The 15,041-nt window shown below is 38.2% G+C and overlaps 1 protein-coding gene across 22 annotated transcripts in view; it reads left to right on the top strand.

Annotated features, from left to right (window-relative positions):
* Nucleotides 1-15,041, top strand: part of LOC100060734 (complement factor H-related protein 4) — an 86,157-nt gene that overhangs the window by 29,494 nt on the left and 41,622 nt on the right. For 13 of the 22 annotated variants that reach the window (XR_011434192.1, XM_070255793.1, XM_070255794.1 and 10 more), the window contains 4 exons: nucleotides 6,768-6,950; nucleotides 9,023-9,199; nucleotides 9,494-9,676; nucleotides 11,788-11,964. Coding sequence is in view for 19 of the 22 variants with exons in the window: in XM_070255793.1 (XP_070111894.1) it covers nucleotides 6,768-6,950; nucleotides 9,023-9,199; nucleotides 9,494-9,676; nucleotides 11,788-11,964 (720 nt within the window). In the remaining 3 variants the exon portion in view is untranslated. Of the gene's footprint in view, nucleotides 1-2,090; nucleotides 2,268-6,767; nucleotides 6,951-9,022; nucleotides 9,200-9,493; nucleotides 9,677-11,787; nucleotides 11,965-15,041 lie in introns of all 22 variants that reach the window. The other 9 variants (XR_011434191.1, XR_011434190.1, XM_070255792.1 and 6 more) reach the window with 1 other exon arrangement.

Genomic DNA, 15,041 nt, shown 5'->3' with positions numbered 1-15,041 from the left:
CGCTTCCCCTCCGGGTCGCCGGACCCGCCTTTGAAAGTTCCCCCGCCCCGGTCCTCTCCGAGATCTCCGGCAATCCCTAGTCCCACGGGGCGGGCAACGGCAGCTGGGGGACGCCCCGCCCTCTGGGCTTCTGTCCGAGCCTCTGCCGGGAGCCCTGAATGCTGGGCGTGGCCCCTCTGCTAATGGCAGACAGAGAGTTTTGTCTGCTGCCTGGCGGAGCTCCGGCGCTTCCCCTCTGGGTCGCCGGACCCGCCTTTGAAAGTTCCCCCGCCCCGGTCCTCTCCGAGATCTCCGGCAATCCCTAGTCCCACGGGGCGGGCAACGGCAGCTGGGGGACGCCCTGCCCTCTGGGCTTCTGTCCGAGCCTCTGCCGGGAGCCCTGAATGCTGGGCGTGGCCCCTCTGCTAATGGCAGACAGAGAGTTTTGTCTGCTGCCCGGGCGGAGCTCCGGCGCTTCTCCACCAGGTCGCCGGACCCGCCTTTGAAAGTTCCCCCGCCCCGGTCCTCTCCGAGATCTCCGGCAATCCCTAGTCCCACGGGGCGGGCAACGGCAGCTGGGAGACCTCCGTGCCCTCCGTGTCTCTCTCTGGGACCCTCCGGGCGCCCCGAGCACCAGGCCGGGTCTCCCCGCCAATGGCGGGGAGAGACTCTCCCCGCGGGCTCAGGTGTGCAACTCCAAAGTTTCCCTCTGCGTTTAGGAGTAATTGCGGGGGGTTTAAGTAGGGTTCTGGTCACCTGTTTCCACCGTCGCTCCTCTGTTGTGTTCTCGCTCCTGCCCTAGATGTGTGTGGATCCTCTGGGGGCGTCCTTTGGAAGAAAGCCGCTTGCGGGTACTAGGCTGCCCGTCGGGGTCGGAGAGTTTTCACCTATTTCCACATCCTCCCGGAGGAAAGTCCATCCGCCTTCCGATGTATAGTCGCGTGGGTGTCTCAGACGTCCTGAGATGCTGTCTGGATATCCTTTGTCAAGCGATAAGTGTCCAAATAATTGTAGACTCGAAGGGCGAGAGACAAAGAGGACTACTCACGGCGCCATCTTGGAATTCCCCCTCTCAGTTTTTCTTATTATCCTAAAGTCACACAGTGACTTTTTTAAAGTCACACAGATATTTTTTGAAATGTTACTTAACATATCCACTTTAAGTGAAGAGGATATCAAAAATATCCATATCTATTGATTTAATTTCATGTTTTTCAATCTCTATGCTTGCTGTGGGCACTAGCCAAAGATAAAAAATGATGAAAGTTGCCCTCATATCAAACTCATTATATGCTAAACTGTCATCAGTTACCCATTATAACACTGTTATCATAGAAGAGAAAATGTCTCCATTCAATACATTTTTTTCTAGTACAGTTTTGCTTTATTTTTGTGAAAATTTAAGCTAGCTGGGTACATAACACATTATAAAACTTTAGGTAAATTATTTAAACTTTTATTAACATCATTCTTGTATAATATTAGTGAAAATTGAGACTGTTTCTTAACATTTTACTCTCTTTTAACTCATTATAAATAATAGAACTATCCCTAAATTCAATGTCGATAAGTGAAAAGAATACAAAACATTTAGGAAAATATTTGGGAAAGCAAAATCAGCATATGAGGTTGAAAAAATAGTATGTTTAAAAAAAGTGTTATAGAATATTTAAAAATTTACTTGCATTGTTGAAAATTAATCCTTTTTATTCAATGAATCCATTTTCCCCTGACGTATATGTCACGACGGCTAATAAGTTTGGCGTCTTAATCACAAAATGCTATTCCAATTCGTTAACAACATATTGTCCTATGTTATTACTAGCATGGGATAAATGCTTATGTATAATTGAATGGAGAAAAATATTCTAAAAATAAATTTTTCAGAGAATTTAAGTGATGCAAAAAATGCTACATAGAACCTTTTTTTGAGTAACTTTTTCATGACAATGATTTATCACTGGTATTCTTAGGTTATTTTCTTATGACACTTAATTTATCAGCATGTACTAATTCATAAAGCTTTTTTCTCCCTTAGGATGAGACTTACTCATTTAGATTGTCCATTTAATACTATTAGAAATGAAACCTTCCATTCTGTTATACATTAGAATCTTGTGAAATGCCAGTATTTGAGAATGCCAGAGCCAAAAGTGATAGCACTTGGTTTAAGCTCAATGACAACTTGGACTATGTGTGCCGTGAGAGATATGAAAGCAGGGATGGACGTACTACAGGTTCCATAGTCTGTGGTAATGATGGTTGGTCTGATACACCCACATGTTATAGTAAGTACTATTTTCTCAAGTATTCTTTTTTTCAGGATTGACAAAATTGACACTAATTTGTGAAAAATTTGAGTTATCTGGAGTATTTTATGGAAGAATGATTAAAATAAAACTATGTCCAACTGATAAACTTGGAGGAGAGGGAGCTTTGAAGCCCAAAGATAATAGTCTACCTTTAACACTGTATAATAAAGTAATGTTTCCTATGGGCCATGTGCATCGAAGTTTTTTGATTAATGTATAATTGTTGTCGTTATTCTAAATTCAAGCATTCCTATTATTTAAAACTGGGCATTTATTGCCAAATTATAGCTTTTTACAACTTACTCAGCTATATTACCCTTGAGTTTCTGCTTTATCCCTCTCATTTTTCTGTTCATTTCTGCAGGTCCTGAGAGGAACTTTTTATTTCCCAACTTTGAACAGATGCTGTGGACTATTCCATGACACTCTTTTCTGTTTGCCAATCAGCTGTCTGTTTTCCAGGGTTAGAAGTAGGGCTTGAATTTCTGGAAAACTGAGTGGAAGTAGAGTGTTCCAAGCCAAAGGAACAGTATGTGCAAAGATTGAAAATGAAATAATATTTGGGAAATATCAGGGTGAGTGGATTCGGCTCAAGATGTGGGAGAATTTTATGAGCTGAACCTGGACAGGAGGCAAAGAAAGATTATCTAGGTTATTGTGGGACATGTTAGGCTTTGGATTAATTTTATGATTGATGGAAAGCCATATAGGGACTTAACGGAAAGGAATGACATAATTTCCTTTGGATGTTTGAAAGGTTTTCTTTTTCTCCTATCTGCTGTGCTCGTGGCGGACAAGAGAAGATTCCGGAGTCCATGTAGGGTGAGAGAGGGTGCAGATTGCGGTAAGGTGATGGCTGAGAGATGCAGAGCAGAGGACAGATTTGGGATATACTTTGGTGATAGAAAGCACTGGTAATGTTACAAAATGTTGGGCATGAGAAAGAGTAAGAAGTCAAGGGACTCACCTATTTATTTGCTTTGATATTTCTAAGGAATCAAGTAAATGACAATGCCTTTTGGTGACGTGGTTCTGGCAGGACAGAGAGCACTTTGGAAGGATCATCACAAGTTTTGACTTGAACACATTATGGTTGAGCTGCCCACGGACAATCAAAATGGTGTATGTAAGCTACAGAGTTAGATGTATAGGTCTAGCCAAGAGATATAGATGTGGGATTATCATCATATATAAATGACGTTATCAAATTGGAAAAGAATATAGAATGAAAGGAACAGAGAGCTCAGGACAGGGCCCTGAAGTGCTCCAACATTTAGGTGTCAGACAGAAGAGGACTAGACAGCACAGTTGACAGAACAAAAGAGGACCCAGAGAATCTGGAGAAAAAAGTATAGGCGTGGATGTAGTCATAAACATAGAGAGAAGAAAATGACTGAAGTAATAGGAAATCAACCAGAATGATTAATAATGAAGGCTTTGGAGTCAGCCTGGCCAGGTTCTACTTCCAGTTCCACCACTTGCTAAGCGTGTACGTTAGTACGTTAGGTCAACAACCAAGCCTGTGTGAAGCTTTGTTCACTCCTCCTTATCAATAAAGTGTTTTAAGATTTACAATTGTCACAATATTTCAAAAGATTGTTTTGATTTTTGGACTAAATTATCCATATAAAACTTTTTGCCACAGTGTCTGCCATGCATACATTCATGGAAATTGTAATTTCATTACATTTTTATTATAACTTGAGTGGTAAATGTTTACAATTCAGTTGTCATGTCCAGTTAGAAGAGTGTAAAAATGCAGTAGGTTTGGCTACATCAAAGCCAACAATAGTTGTATCAGAAACAGTTTGGATGGAGTACATGGGGCGGATCCTAAATAGGATTTACTGAAGAAAAATGATTAGAGAGAAATTTCATACAGCATGTTCACATATCTCTTTCAAGAATCTTGGCTATGACAGGGAATAGGAAATTCAAAATATTGTTAGAGGAAATTATGCACTGAGGGGAATATTGTTTTTAAGATGAGAGACATGAGAGTAGACTGAATCCTGAGGAGGATGGAGCAGAGAGAGAAACAGGCAGAAATCGAAGGCATGAGGTGGATAGTTTCCTGTGAAGGTGGGAGGGAAAGGGAACCAGAGCTCCTGTGCAAGTGGTAGGGTTTGGTGGTCACAGGGCTACTTCCAACTTTTCAGAGGAGGAAGGAAGGAAACTGGATGTGCAAATGTAATACTGGGCAGAAGCAGGAGCTGATGGTGTCTCTGTTTGAAATGTGAGGCAAAGTCATCTGAGATTGAGTGGTGCATGGGAAAATGAGGAGAAAGGACACTATTTCTAATAGCTTCAATGTTCAGTCTTTAGGATTTTCTACATAAATGATCTTGGCATCAGCATACAGCCATAATTTTACTTCTTCCTTCCTGATTTGAGTGTCTTTTCTTTCCTTTTATTTCTGCTACTCGAAAAAAATTATTGCGGTCACATTGTTTTATATTATATAAATTTCAGGTGTATATCATAATATTTCAGCTTCAGTATAGACTACTTCATGTTCACTAGCAAAAGTCTAGTTGCCATCTGTTACCCTACACATGTGCCTCTAAACCCCTTTCACATCTTTTTCTTGACTAAATATTCTGCCTTGGACTTCCAGTACTCTATGGAATAAAAGTGGTAAGAGTGAGCACACAGGTCTTTTTGATTGTTGAGGAATCAGTCATCAGTCGGCTCAGCAAGGTACCTCCCAAAACTCTGTGCTCATCCAACCTGCAGTCTTTGTACTTCACATTCCCCAGGAGTGTAGAGGAAGCCAAGTCCCATCAGTGTCCTGAGATAGGTGAGACAGAACCCAGTCCCTCCAGTAGTAGCCAGATAAGTTGAGGTGCTGGCTGTGTGGTCCAGTTCCTTCTCTACTCAGGGTGAAGCTGGGAGCTGGAGTTTCTAATTCCGCTCCCTCTACCCTGAGCTAGGGAGAGGAGCTGTGTGTGGCAAATGCATGCAGTCTCCTTCAGATCGCATGCTGTTTGAAACCAATGTTTTGCTCTCTGGAGCCCCTGAGCATCTAGTCAGTGGTGGTTTTCCTCAGCTCTCAGAGATGTGTTAATTAGAAGCCAATCCCTCAGGCAGCAGCTGGAAAAGTTGGGGGTTTAGCTGTGCAACAAAACTCCTTCCAGGGAGAAACTGGGGCTGAGCTTTGTCACCTGCTCACTCTGCACCAGCTGGGGGGTGAATTGTGGGAAGTGCTCACACACCCATTCGTAAGTGACCCTTTGTTCTCTGTAGTGCCCTGAGACTAACCAATGCTGGGCCCTCTGACTCCCAGAGACAGGCAAGTTGGAAGCCAGACCCTGGAGTAACAGTTGGAAACTCAGGGCACTAGATGTGTGCTTCGAACCCTTTGCTCCTCGAAGAGTTGCTGGGAGTTGGGCATTCCCTCCCAGCTGGATGGTGCTGTCCCATGGGTGGGGTTTATGATGAGAGTGTATCTCATTTTCTCCTATCAGATCAGATGTTGGCATTTTCTCCCTTGCTTGGTGTGCAGTAATCTCTCAACCAGGTCTTGAACTTCTAATAAGTGTAATCAGAACACCTGTGGCTCTTAATTCGGTTTGTCTGTGGGGAGAGGGAGTGGTCTAGGTATTATATTTCCAAATCTTACTAATTTCTCTTTATTTTTTCCAAATTCATACTGATGTTGACTTTTGTGAGCTTGTTTTCTAATTTCCTGAAGTAGAAACAACTATTGTTTTCATTTTTTATTCTTTTCTATTATAGTTATTTAATGGTAAAATTCCCTCTCAGTGATACCTTAGTGTCTTTCAAAAAATTTTATTTAACAGGTTTTTATCATCATTCAATTTGAATTACTTAATGTTTTCCCTTTTGATTTCTTCTTTATCCATGGATTATTTAATAAACGATGCTGAGTTCTGTGAGGAGAACTAGTAACTGATAGAATTTACTTTTACTGTTTCAAGTTGTTATACATAATTTGAGTTATCATCATTTTGACCTTAGAAGATCAATGAATGTGTTGATCTTTGTCATCTTCATTGAATTCCTTGTATCCATGTGGTTTTTTAGCACTCTATTATGTTGACCTACATTTTAATTTCTCAGAGCCAAAGACTGTGGCAGATGTCGTAGAAATTCTCTAAGATCATCACCTGATCTGAGATACCCTAATTGAAATCTGGGGTTGCTTAAGAGATCCAAACTGGAGAATATTGAAAACAAGTCCCAGAAAGGATCATTTGCTAGGAGAGCTCTGGCACGCTGTAGAATTCCAGATCCATTAGACCCATAGATTTCTAAAAATTTCATAGAAAGGATTCTGAATATTTTAAGTCTTACTTTCTCCCCCCCAAATTTGAATAGATTATCTTGATTTAATATGTTTGGAAACTTATAGCTTAATATCTTTGACACAAGAAGTTGAAATATTAGGATTTTTTCAGATTTTCATTTACAAATGGCGTATGCTGCTCTATTGCTGCACTTTCTCTCTTTCAGAAACATGTCCAAAATCAGATGTAGAAATTGAGAATGGATTTGTTTCTGCGTCTAAATTTGCGTATTCCTTAAACAAACAAGCACAATATAAGTGTAAACCAGGATATGTAACAGCAGATGGTAGAACCTCAGGATCAATTACATGTTTGCAGAGTGGATGGTCAACTCAACCCACGTGCATTAGTAAGTAATCGATTATGTTAATATTCATTATCATTGTGGAAAAGTTTAATTCTTCTTTTGTGGGGAATCTGAGGATCAAATCTTTTCTATTTGAAAAGAAAAATAAAAAAGCTTTGAGAAAAATACACAATATTTTGTCTTTTAAGAGTAATCACTTGTTGGGTAGAATATCCATCCATCTTTCAGTCAAATTTTTCCTCTTTAAATCCTGCCCTGATTCCAAAACTTCTTAGGAAGCATATGCGTGTTCTGTTATAGAGCCGTTTATTATGAGCTGTGATCATTGTGACTGTTCAACCTGTTTTTAGGTGATGAGACTTTTATGTCACAGTCTTTGCTCTTCGACATGAAAGTTAACAGTTAAATATGTATATGTTTTTTGCTGAGGAATATTCACCGTGAGCTAACATCTGTTGCCAAACTTTCTTCTTTTTTTTCTGCCTGAGGAAGATTAGCTCTGAGCTAACATCTGTGCCTCTTCCTCTACTTTATATGTGGGTCACTGCCATAGCATGACTAATGAGTGGTATAGATCCCTGGCTGGGATCCAAACTTGGGAACCTGGGCTGCTGAAGCAGAGCGTGCCGAACTTAACCACTACGCCACAGGGCCGGCCACATGAAAGTTATATATATATATATATATTTTCTTTTCTTGAGGAAGACTGTACCTGAACTAACATCCGTGCCAATCTTCCTCTATTTTGTATGTGGGACACTGCAACAGCATGGCTTGATGAACAGTGCGTAGGTCCATGCCAAGGATCTGAACCTGTAAACCCTGGACCACTGAAGTGGAGCATGGAAACTTAATCACTACAGCCTGGACTGGTCCCAAAGTTATATTTTTAAGGGAAGATACGGTTCCATAATACATAATTTTGCATTATATGTAAATTGTATGTTTGATACTATAGGATAGGTCCACTTCTGAAAAATACTCTCCCTTCGAAAATCTTCCTAAACATCTAATTAGGGGAGACTGAGAAACACTTCTAGATAGTACCAAATTTTACTGTGTCGAAAGATTTTCCTGTCCCGCTACATAGAGGTTTTTGATGATTTTCTAGCAACAATTTGTTCAGGTTATCTTGTTCTACTAAAGCCACACAGTGATGTTTTTGAAATGATAATTAACATATTGAATTTAAGTGAAGACAATATTTAAAATATCCATTTCTATTGTTTTCAATCTCTATGCTTGATATGGGCACTAGTCAAAGAAAAAATTATAAAAGTTGCCCCCATATCAAACTCATTTTATACTAAATTGTGATCAGTTATTCATTATAATGCTCTCATTATAGAAGAGAAAATGTCTCTATTCAATAATGTTTTTACTAATCCAGTTTTGCTTTACTTTTTTGAAAGTTTAAGCTAGCTGGCCAAATAACACATTATAAAATTTGAGGTAAATTACTTAAACTTTTATTAACATCATTCTAGCATAATATTAGTGAAAATTGAGACTATATTTTAATATTTTACTCTCTTATAACTCATTATAAGCAATAGAAGTCTATATTCAAAGTCAATAATTGAAAAAAATACAAAACATTTAGGAAAATATTTGAGCAAGCAAAGTCATCATATAATGTTTAAAAATTAGTATATCTTAAAGCAATGTTTTATAGAATATGTAATAATTTACTTGCATTTGTGAAAGTTAATCTTTTTCTTCAACTAATCCATTTTTACCTGGTATATATGTAATGACTGCTAAGAAGTTTGGCATATTAATTCACAAACTGCTATTCTCATTTGTTAATAACATATTGGCCTATGTTATTACTAGCATGGGATAAATGCATATGTATAATTGAGAAAAATATTCTTAAATTTTTCAGAGAGTTTAAGTGATGAGACAAATGCTATGTAGAAACTTTTTTTTTCAGTAACTACTTCAGGACAATGACTTATCACTGGTATTCTTACGTTATTTTCATAGGATACTTAACTTATCAGCACATACTAATTGATAAAGCTTTCTTCTCCCTTGGGATGAGATTTACTCATTTAGATTGTCCATCAAATAATATCAGAAATGAAATCTTCCATTCTATTATGCCTCAGAATCTTGTGAAATGCCTGTGTTTGAGAATGCCAGAGCCAAAAGTAGTAGCACATGGTTTAAGCTCAATGACAAATTGGACTACGTGTGCCGTGATGGATATGAAAGCAGAGGTGGACGCGCCACAGGCTCCATAGTTTGTGGTAACGATGGTTGGTCTGATACACCCACGTGTGATAGTAAGTACTGCTTTCTCAGGTATTCTTTTTTCAAGTTTAACAAAATTGGCATTAATTTGTAGAAAATTTGAATTATTTGGAGTTCTTTTATTCAAATTTGAATAAATCATCTAGATTTAATGTCTTTGGTAACTCATAGCCAATTTTCTCTGACATAAGAACTTGGATGATTAGAATTTTTTCCAGTTTTTATTTACCAAGGACTCATTTTTCATATTTTTATATCATTTGAGTCCTCATACAAATGTTTAGTGAACATATGCTTGTCTTTTCCTTATGCTTTCTCCTGTTTAGAAACATGTTCAAAATCAGATATAGAAATTAAGAATGGATTTATTTCTGAACCTGGCACTACACATCCCTTAAATAAAGAAATACAATTTAACTGTAAACCGGGATATGTAACAGCAGATGGTAAAACTTCAGGATCAATTACATGTCTTCAAAGTGGATGGTCAGCTCAACCCACGTGCATTGGTAAGTGATTTATTATGTTAGTATTCTCTACCCTGGTCATCACTGTACACGAGTTTACTTTAATTTCATTCTTATTTGGAGGGGGAAGTCAGATGTGGTTTCATTTGAAAAGATAAATAAAAATACTTTGAGAGAAAATATAGAATTTTTTGGTCATTTCAGATTAATTAATAATGGGGTACAATATCAGTCCATCTCTCAGTTTGAGTTTTTCCTCTCTATAACCTTGTGTGATATTGAAACTTGTTAGAGAGACTTGTGTATGTTATGGTGTAAAGTCCTTTATTATTAACTGGAACCTTTGTTCCTGCTGTACTTGTTTTTAGGTGATGAGACTTTTGTGTCAGAGTTTTAGCTCCTTGACATAAATGTTAAATATATATATATTTTTTTTGCTGAGGAATATTCACTCTGAGCTAACATCTGTTGCCAATCTTCCTCTTTTTATTTTTTCTGCCTTGAGGAAGACTAGCTCTGAGCTAACATCTTATGCCAGACTTTCTCTACTTTATATGTGGGTCACCACACAGCATGACTGATGACTGGTATAGGTCCCTGCCTGGGATCCCAACCTGTGAACCTGGGCTGCTGAAACACAGTGCACGGAACTTAACCCCTATACCACAGGGCCAGCCCCTAAAAGTTCTCTCTCTCTATTTTTTTGCTTGGGAAAGATTGTACCTGAGCTGACGTCCATGCCAATCTTCTTCTATTTTGTATGTGGGACACTGCCACAGCATGGCTTGATGAGCAGTAGTAGGTCTGTGCCTGGGGTCTGAACCCATGAACCCCAGGTAGCTGAAGAGGAGCATGTGAGCTTAACCACTATACCCTGGGCTGGCCACAGAAGTTATATTTTTAAGTGAAGATATGGGTCCATAATGCATAATCTTGCATTGCGTATAGCTAATATGTTTGATACTATAAGATCGGTCCAGTTGTGAAAAGTTCCCTCCCATAGAAAATCTCGCTAAAAATTTAGTTAGTGGAGACTGAGAAACACTTCTAGGTTGTATGAAATTTTGCTGTGTTGAAAGATTTTCCTGTCCCACTACATAGATGTTTATGAAGTTTTCTAAGAACAATTTGCTCAGTTTATCTTGTTATATTAAAGCCATACAGTGATATTTTTTGAAATGATGTTTAACATATTCACTTTAAGTGAAGAGAATATTTAAAATATCCATTTCTATTGTTTTCAATCTCTGTATGCTTCCCATGGGCACAAAATATGCCTACTATGGGCAGTAGTCACAGAAAAATTATAAAAGTTGCCCCCATGTCAAACTATTTTTGTACTAAATTGTGATCGGCTATCCATTACAACATTCTTATTGTAGAAGGGAAAATGTGTCTATTCAATAATTTTTTTACTGGTACAGTTTTGCTTTATTTTTTAAAGGTTTGAGCTAGCTTGCCAAATAATGCATTATAAAATTTGAGAAAAATATTTGAAACTTTTATTAACATCATTCTAGTAAAATATTAGTGAAAATTGAGACTATTTTATAATATTTTTTCTCGTAACTCAATGTAAACAATAGAACTCTCTACATTCAATGTCAAAGAGTGAAAAGAATACAAAGTATTTAAGAAAATATTTGAGCAAGGAAAGTCATCATATGAGGTTCAAAATTAGTATGTTTTAAAGCAAAGTTTTATAGAATATTTAATAATTTAATTGCATTGTTGAAAATTAATCTTTTTATTCAACTAATCCATTTAGCCCTGGCATATATGTCATGAGTGATAATATATTTGACATCTTAATTCCCAAAGTGCAACTCACCATTGTTAACAATGTATTGGCCTATGTTATTACTAGTATGGGATAAATGCATATGTATAATTGAATTGAGAAAAATATTCTAAAAACAGATTTTTCAGAGAGTTTAAATGATGAGAAAAATGCTATGTACAAACATTATTTTTTCAGTAACTATTCCAGGACAATGATTTATCACTGGTATTCTTAGATTATTTTCATATACTACTTAATCAGCACATGCTAATTGATAAAGCTTTTTTTTCCCCTTGTGATGAGACTTACTTCTTTAGATTGTCCATTTAATAACATTAGCAATGAAATCTTCCATTCTATTATGAATTAGAATCTTGTGATATGCCAGTATTTGAGAATGCCAAATCCAAGAGTGATAAAACTTGGTTTAAGCTCAATGACCAATTGGACTATGTGTGCCATGATGGATATGAAAGCAGAAGTGGACGTGCCACAGGCTCCATAGTTTGTGGTAACCATGGTTGGTCTGATACAGCCACTTGTTATAGTAAGTACTGTATTCTCAGATATTCTTTTTTTCGGGATTGACCAAATTAACATTAATTTGTGAAAAATTTGAATTATCTGGAGTCGTTTTATGTAACAATGATTAAAATGAAGGTATATCCTTTTGATTTAATGTAAACTTGAAGGAGAGGATGTTTTGAAGCCCAAAGATAATAATCTATCATTAACACTGTGTCTAAAAGTAATATTTCCTATGGGCCATATACATCAGAGACTTGTGATTAACGTATAATTGTTTTTGTTATTCTAAATGCAAACTTTCCTATTATGTAAAACTAGGCACTTATTACCAAAATTCTAATTTCTTACAACTTACTCAGCTATTTTGCTCCTGAGTTTCTGCTGTATCCCTCCCACCTTGAGTGTCCATTTCTGCAGGTCCTGAGAGGAGCTCTTTATTTTCCGACTTTGACAAGTTCTGTGGACTATTCCATGACTCTCTTTTCTGTGTGCCAATCAGCTGTTTTCCAGGGTGAGAAATAGGGCTTGAATCTGTGGAAACTGAGTGGATGTAGAGTGTTCCAGGCCAAAGGAACAGTGTGTGCAAAGCTTTGAATACAGGACAATATCTGGGAAATCTCAGGGTGAGCTGATTCTACTTAAGCTGTGGGCGAATTTCATGGGCTGAGGGAGGATAGGAGGCGAAGGAAAGATTATCCAGGTTATTTCCAGGCATGTTTGCATCTGGATTAATTTGATGATTGATGAAAAGCAATACAGGAGTTTAAAGGAAAGGAATGATATAATTTTCTTGGGATTTTTGAAGGCTTATTTTTTCTTTTTCTCCTCTATGCTGTGCTTGTGGTGGACAAGAGACGATTCAGGGGTCCATTTAGACTGAGAAAGGGTGGGGATTGGATAAGGTGATGGCTGAGAGATGCAGAGCAGAAGACAGATGTGGGATATATTTTGGAGGTAGACAGCACAGGCAATGTTACAAAATGTTTGGTGTGAGAAAGAGTAAAGAGCCCACTCATGTGTTTATTTGATTTTATATTTTTAAGGAAGCAGGTAAATAGCAATACCTTTTGGCAAAGTGGTTCTGGGAGGAAAGAGAGCAATTCAGAAGGATCAGCACAACTTTTGACTGGGACACCTTATGGCTGAGCTACCCACAGACAATCAAAATGGGATATAAACCAGAATTATATGTATAGGTCTAGCTGAGTGATATACATGTGAGATTATCGCCATGCAAATGATGATATCAAACTGGAAAAGAATATAAAATGAAAGGAAGAGAGAGCTCAGGACTGGGCCCTGAAGCATTCCAACATTATGTGTCAGACAGAAGAGGATAGGCAGCAAAGTAGATGGAAAAAAGGGGACACTGGGAATCTAGGGAAAAAAGGGTAGGAATGAAGGTCATCCTAGCTGTGGAGAGAAGAAAATGAGCAAAGGAAGGGGTAATAGACCAGAATGATTAATAGCAAAGTGTGGAGTCAGCCTGGCCAGCTTCTATGTCCAGTCCCCCCACTTGCTACGTATGTATCTTAGATCAACAACCAAGCCTATTTGAAGTTTTGTTCACTCTTCCTTATCTGTAAAGCGTTTTAAGATTTACAATTGTCACAAGATTTTAAAGGATTGCTTTGCTTAATAGACTAAATTATCCTTATAAAGTTTTTGCCCCAGCGCATGACATACAATAAACACACGGGAGTTATAAATCAAGTACATTTTTCATGATAATTTGAGTTGTGGCGATTTTTGATTCAGTTGATATATCCAGTTCGAAGAGTATAAAAAATGCAGTGGATTTGCCTACCTGGAGGCAAACAATAGCAGTAACAGAAACAGTTTTGGATGGAGTACATATGGTGTAATCAAAACAGGATTTACTGAAGAAAAATAATTAGAAAGAAATTTCATACAGCATGTTCACATCTCTCTTTCAAAGCATTTAGTTATTCCAAAGAATAGGAAATTCAAAATATTTTTACAGGAAATAATGCAGTGAAAGGAGCATTTGTTTATTTTACAATGGGAGACATGAGAGTGGACTGAAGGCTGAGGAGGATGGAGGAGAGAGGGAAGTAGGCAAAGATGGAACACATGAGGTGGATAGTTCCCTGTGAAGGTCAAAGAGAAAGGGAACCAGAGCTTCTGTGGAAGTACTAGGCTTTGGTGGCGACAGGGCTACTTCTTACGTTTTCACAGGAGATAGGAAGGAAATGGATGTGTAAACGTAAAGCTGGGAAGAAGCAGGAGCTGACGGTTTCTATTTTCCAGGGAAATATGACACAAAGTCATCTGAGACTGAGTGGTTGATGGGGAAAGGAGGAGAAGGGAGACTAGTTCTAACAGCTTCATTGTTTAATCTTTAGATTTAGCTACGTTTATGATGATGTCATCTGCATATGGTGGTAATTTTGTGTATTCCTTCCTGATTTGGATGTCTTTTCTTTCTTTTAATTTGCTTTCAATATTTAAAACAATTGTATAGAGGTTGCATTTGTTTATATCATTATGTAAATTCTGGGTGTATCTCATTATATTTCGACTTCAGTACAGACTATCTCATGTTCACACCAAAAGTCTGGTTGCCATCTGTCACTGTACGAATGGGCTCCTTTAACCTTTCACCTCTATTCCTTGATGAATTGCTCTGGCTAGGACTTCCAGTACTCTGTTGAATAAAAATAGGGAGAGTTGCACACTAGTATTCTTTTTGATTGTTGAGGAATCAATCATCAGTGAGCCCAGCCAGAGCTTCTGGGTGCCTCTCAAACTCTGTGCTCATCCATCCTGCAGTCTTTGTACTTAGCATTCCCCAGGAGTCTAGAGGAAGCCAAGTCCCATCAGTGTCCTGAGATGGGCAGACATAAGCCAGTCCCTCCAGTAGTTGCCAGATAAGTTGAGGCACTAGATGTATGGTCCAGTTCCCTCTCTACTCAGGGTGAAGCTGGGAGCTGGAGTTTCTCATTCCACTCACTCTGCATTGAGCTGGGGAAAGGAGTTGTGGCAGATGCATGCAGTCTTCTTCAAACTGCATTCCCTTGAAACCAATGCTTTCCTCTCTCTATGTATCTAGCCAATTGTGGTCTTCTTCAGCTC

The sequence above is a fragment of the Equus caballus genome, chromosome 30, assembly GCF_041296265.1.
Source record: "Equus caballus isolate H_3958 breed thoroughbred chromosome 30, TB-T2T, whole genome shotgun sequence".
In the NCBI taxonomy this organism is placed as follows: Eukaryota; Metazoa; Chordata; class Mammalia; order Perissodactyla; family Equidae; genus Equus; species Equus caballus.
This window is presented reverse-complemented; position numbering and strand designations above follow the sequence as displayed.